The following is a 4,647-nucleotide window of genomic DNA, read 5'->3' on the forward strand; positions in this document are numbered from 1 at the left end:
TATGTTACGTCGCGTTTTTAAACGTTTTACTAATCTAAAATGTATTCAATGAGTAATAGAAGAGGTCCCGCCGAGATTTGAACTCGGATTGCTGGATTCAAAGTCCAGAGTGATAACCGTTACACCACGGGACCTGTTGATATGTTTCGTCGCGTTTTTAAACGTTTACTAATCTAAAATGTTTTCAATGAGTAATAGAAGAGGTCCCGCCGAGATTTGAACTCGGATTGCTGGATTCAAAGTCCAGAGTGATAACCGTTACACCACGGGACCTGTTGATATGTTTCATCGTGTTTTAAACGTTTTACTGATCTAAAATGTATTCAATGAGTAATTGAAGAGGTCCCGCCGAGATTTGGACTCGGATTGCTGGATTCAAAGTCCAGAGTGATAACCGTTACACCACGGGACCTGTGATATGTCGTTTTTAAACGTTTTACTAATCTAAAATGTATTCAATGAGTAATTGAAGAGGTCCCGCCGAGATTTGAACTCGGATTGCTGGATTCAAAGTCCAGAGTGATAACCGTTACACCACGGGACCGGTTGATCTGCGTGTTTTAAACGTTTTACTAATCTAAAATGTATTCAATGAGTAATAGAAGAGGTTCCGCCGAGATTTGAACTCGGATTGCTGGAATCAAAGTCCAGAGTGATAACCGTTACACCACGGGACCTGTTGATATGTTTCGTCGCGTTTTTAAACCGTTTTACTAATCTAAAATGTATTCAATGATAATAGAAGAGGTCCCGCCGAGATTTGAACTCGGATTGCTGGATTCAGAGTCCAGAGTGATAACCGTTACACCACGGGAACTGTTGATATGTTTCGTCGCGTTTTTAAACGTTTTACTAATCTAAAATGTATTCAATGGGTAATTGAAGAGGTCCCGCCGAGATTTGAACTCGGATTGCTGGATTCAGAGTCCAGAGTGATAACCGTTACACCACGGGAACTGTTGATATGTTTCGTCGCGTTTTTAAACGTTTTACTAATCTAAAATGTATTCAATGGGTAATAGAAGAGGTCCCGCCGAGATTTGGACTCGGATTGCTAGATTCAAAGTCCAGAGTGATAACCGTTACACCACGGGACCTGTGTCGCGTTTTTAAACGTTTTTCTAATCTAAAATGTATTCAATGAGTAATTGAAGAGGTCCCGCCGAGATTTGAACTCGGATTGCTGGAATCAAAGTCCAGAGTGATAACCGTTACACCACGGGACCTGTTGATATGTTTCGTCGCGTTTTTAAACCGTTTACTGATCTAAAATGTATTCAATGATCAATAGAAGAGGTCCCGCCGAGATTTGAACTCGGATTGCTGGATTCAGAGTCCAGAGTGATAACCGTTACACCACGGGACCTGTTGTTTCGCGTGTTTTAAACGTTTTTCTAATCTAAAATGTATTCAATTAGTAATTGAATAGGTCCCGCCGAGATTTGAACTCGGATTGCTGGAATCAGAGTCCAGAGTGATAACCGTTACACCACGGGACCTGTTGATATGTTACGTCGCGTTTTTAAACGTTTTACTAATCTAAAATGTATTCAATGAGTAATAGAAGAGGTCCCGCCGAGATTTGAACTCGGATTGCTGGATTCAAAGTCCAGAGTGATAACCGTTACAAAATTGTAGGATACAATATATGACCATAGATGTTCGAACATTACCCATTGTCGTTCAAACAATACCAATTGTTATGCAGTTATATAATATATATAGGTAACATGTTAAAAACTATAGCAATAGGGCAAGAAAAAAAATGTTTAGATCTATTTTCAAAACGTACAGTATCATTTCGTGTTATTTACGTATATTCCTATTTATAAATAGACTTAATAATTAAAATTAACAATGATTTTAAACTGTCCCATCTTATCCTGTGTGTTTTCGAATTTGTAAAATTCCACCTGTTGTGCGGATCGCTAAATAACTCCTCGTGTGTTTTATTATATTTTCCTAAATTGGTGTCAATTAATAAAGAAATGATAGTACTTATTCGTGGTATTACCGAAAAACCGTCATCTATTTTAATTTGGGAAATATTTGGCAATATGTGCTTAAGTGTCCCATCTTCCCCTATTGTACTATACTAGAAGAGGTCCCGCCGAGATTTTAACTCGGATTGCTTGATTCAAAGCCCAGAGTGATAACCGTTACACCACGGGACCTGCTTATGCGTTTCTGTCCTGTTTTTAAATGTTTTTTTTTTAAATCTAAAATGCATTCAATGAGTGATAGAAGAGGTCCCGCCGAGATTTGAACTCGGATTGCTGGATTCAAAGCCCAAAGTGATAACCGTTACACGACGAGATCTGTTGAAGTGTTTGTAGTGATTTTAATTCCTAACTTTTTTTAATCTAAAATTGATTATATTTGTCGTAAAAAAGTTCGCTGTAATTTGAAATCTGTTTCCTTATTCGCCTTTTACAGAAGTTGTAGCTGAATTAATATATACGCCAGCACTTTGTATACAGTGAAGTAAATGTGTATTTGAACAAATCCCAACCAATATTATACACCCGTAACACGTGTGTTCCATAGTTGGTTATAAGTGCCATTGCCTCGGTTATGTCATTATGACGTTAATCATATAGTGTTTGTATTTCCATGTATCGTCATCGGGGTGATGTGTAGTTGTACCATAGCAAAGGTATCCACAAGTATATTCCAGTCAATTCAAGACAAAACTTAAATACAATCAACAGCCGACATTCCAACTTGTATTCGTACATCCACCAAGCTCCTGGCAAGTAATTTATGGACATAAATATATGTCGGCTAATCCTGTTTTTTTACAGTGGTTGTCGCGCTTACCCTGTTTTCATGGATATAGGGCTATAGCTTTATTTCTGTCATGATTATGGTTACATCTATGTGTCGTTGGGCAAGGGTAATTTTCAGTCGGATAAAATTAACAAAAACTGTCATTATCATTTTTAAAGGTAAAAACATTTGATGTTTTATCGCAAGATAAAAATACAACCATTAAACACGCATAGATCACCTGAAGTTGGGGTCGTTTTAATGGGCACGTAGGTGGAAATAAATGCGAACACCGAAACAGCGGTCATGATTAAGATACCAACAACTGCGACACCAACAGCGAAGATAAATAACCTGTAAGGAACGAAGTGGGTTTGGTGGTAAGGGAAGGTTATAATAAACATTGACACGCTCGCAAAGCTTTTAATGGGAGAAAGCAAGCAGAATTCCATGCTCTTGTTTCGAGTCTAATTGTTGCAGAGTAATAGGTTAAAACAAATCTAGGTTATTTTGAATGAATTCGTTTTTGGGTGTACTGTTTCACACACCTTGTGTCAGCTTACGAGTAACCATGTAGTTACTTTGTGGGTGAATATTTCACGTATTGCTGATAATTTGGACAACTCATTAGTAATCGGTACACATATGCCTACAGTGGTAGCAGCGACGAGCGTTGTACCCCCTAACCCCTGGGTTAGGGAAGGCGCTTTGCCACGGCGCGGGAGTTTATTGATGAAGCAGGAGACCACGTGTGTTAAATATCTCCGATATTTTATTCTGAATGAGTAGGTCCTTCTTAAGTTGGCTTATTTAACTCACTTGTAGTTTTTGGAGCCCACACAGTTATTGAGCCACTTGCAGTGATGATCGTAACCGTCGATGCATTTGTTACATAGACGACAATGTTTCGTGCCAACTTTCCTGCGAAGGTTCGTGTTTTATTGAGGTAGAAAGATTTATTATATTTGTATGTCGGAATAAGATGGTTACTGTTTTCATTATTTTTAATCGTCCAATTTGGTAGTTAACAATTTTTTCCAGAATTATTTAACCATATCCTTGTGTATCTAAAAGAGCGTTGTTAATTTTTAAAAGCATGATTAAAGGAATATAATAATATGTGCTGACAGCATCCATTACATCACTATATACTATAGCTATTAATTAATGCATTTTGCTTTCCTTGTGTCCGCTATGTTGGCATTATTATTTTTAATACGTGTGACATGGCTGAACATAGTCCGTATGTTTATATACGAAAGAATTAAAGCAAGATTAAAAGGAATATTATGACGTAACATACAAAACTTACACTTCGACGTCACAAAGGCAACAAAAGTCGTCCATAATCACGTGGGGGCGCTGCGTACGATCAAATTTGGGGACCGCCCTTGTTTTATCATAAATATGCGGCAGACAAACTTCAAGTGCGGGATCTTTATGTGCTCCAAGGAACAAAAGAAATACGAGGACCACCAGGATTAACCCAATCACCTGCAAAGAAGTATAGTAGAGTGGGGGAGGATGGAACACCTGTTCATTCAATTTTCTCGTGCCATTTAGTAGTAAATAAAAAAAATTCAAAGATTAATAAAGCTGTATCCTCGCGACTCCCATAAACCGTTGTTAATTGTTTAAAACACGATCAGGATATTTGCACAGTATGTGCTAAAGATGTCCCATCATCTTCCCCCACCTTACTGTATAACGTACTGTAACGTTCATATAAAGCTTTTGTGCGGTAAGTAGCCATGTAAACGTGTAAGTGAATGAATGAATGTAACTTACTTTATCCTCGCGTGGCCGAAAAACGACAGTCGTTATCACACGGGTTTAACACCTCGTGCCAGCTTACGAGTTGCCATGTATGACACTTTG

At 38.1% G+C, this 4,647-nt stretch overlaps 1 protein-coding gene and 8 non-coding genes across 9 annotated transcripts in view; all 9 read right to left on the reverse strand.

Moving 5' to 3' along the window:
• Positions 1 to 62: 62 nt before the first annotated feature.
• Positions 63 to 134, reverse strand: trnaq-uug. Its single transcript has one exon. It is a non-coding gene; the product is annotated as a tRNA-Gln (tRNA).
• Positions 135 to 201: 67 nt separating this feature from the next.
• Positions 202 to 273, reverse strand: trnaq-uug. Its single transcript has one exon. It is a non-coding gene; the product is annotated as a tRNA-Gln (tRNA).
• A 199-nt stretch (positions 274 to 472) lies between these two features.
• trnaq-uug lies at positions 473 to 544 on the reverse strand. The gene has a single exon. It is a non-coding gene; the product is annotated as a tRNA-Gln (tRNA).
• Positions 545 to 745: 201 nt separating this feature from the next.
• On the reverse strand, positions 746 to 817 carry trnaq-cug. The gene has a single exon. It is a non-coding gene; the product is annotated as a tRNA-Gln (tRNA).
• A 68-nt stretch (positions 818 to 885) lies between these two features.
• trnaq-cug lies at positions 886 to 957 on the reverse strand. Its single transcript has one exon. It is a non-coding gene; the product is annotated as a tRNA-Gln (tRNA).
• A 197-nt stretch (positions 958 to 1,154) lies between these two features.
• Positions 1,155 to 1,226, reverse strand: trnaq-uug. Its single transcript has one exon. It is a non-coding gene; the product is annotated as a tRNA-Gln (tRNA).
• A 68-nt stretch (positions 1,227 to 1,294) lies between these two features.
• Positions 1,295 to 1,366, reverse strand: trnaq-cug. The gene has a single exon. It is a non-coding gene; the product is annotated as a tRNA-Gln (tRNA).
• Positions 1,367 to 1,427: 61 nt separating this feature from the next.
• Positions 1,428 to 1,499, reverse strand: trnaq-cug. The gene has a single exon. It is a non-coding gene; the product is annotated as a tRNA-Gln (tRNA).
• A 1,038-nt stretch (positions 1,500 to 2,537) lies between these two features.
• Positions 2,538 to 4,647, reverse strand: part of LOC113475185 (probable palmitoyltransferase ZDHHC1) — a 2,962-nt gene continuing 852 nt past the window's right edge. Inside the window, exons 3-6 of the mRNA XM_026839028.1 lie at positions 4,082 to 4,263; positions 3,589 to 3,690; positions 3,011 to 3,123; positions 2,538 to 2,749 (exon numbers count right to left, since the gene is read on the reverse strand). Coding sequence (XP_026694829.1) covers positions 2,622 to 2,749; positions 3,011 to 3,123; positions 3,589 to 3,690; positions 4,082 to 4,263 — 525 coding nt within the window. The 3' untranslated portion in view covers positions 2,538 to 2,621. The remainder of the gene's footprint in view (positions 2,750 to 3,010; positions 3,124 to 3,588; positions 3,691 to 4,081; positions 4,264 to 4,647) is intronic.

This window comes from Ciona intestinalis, unplaced genomic scaffold, assembly GCF_000224145.3.
Source record: "Ciona intestinalis unplaced genomic scaffold, KH HT000141.2, whole genome shotgun sequence".
Taxonomy (NCBI): domain Eukaryota; kingdom Metazoa; phylum Chordata; class Ascidiacea; order Phlebobranchia; family Cionidae; genus Ciona; species Ciona intestinalis.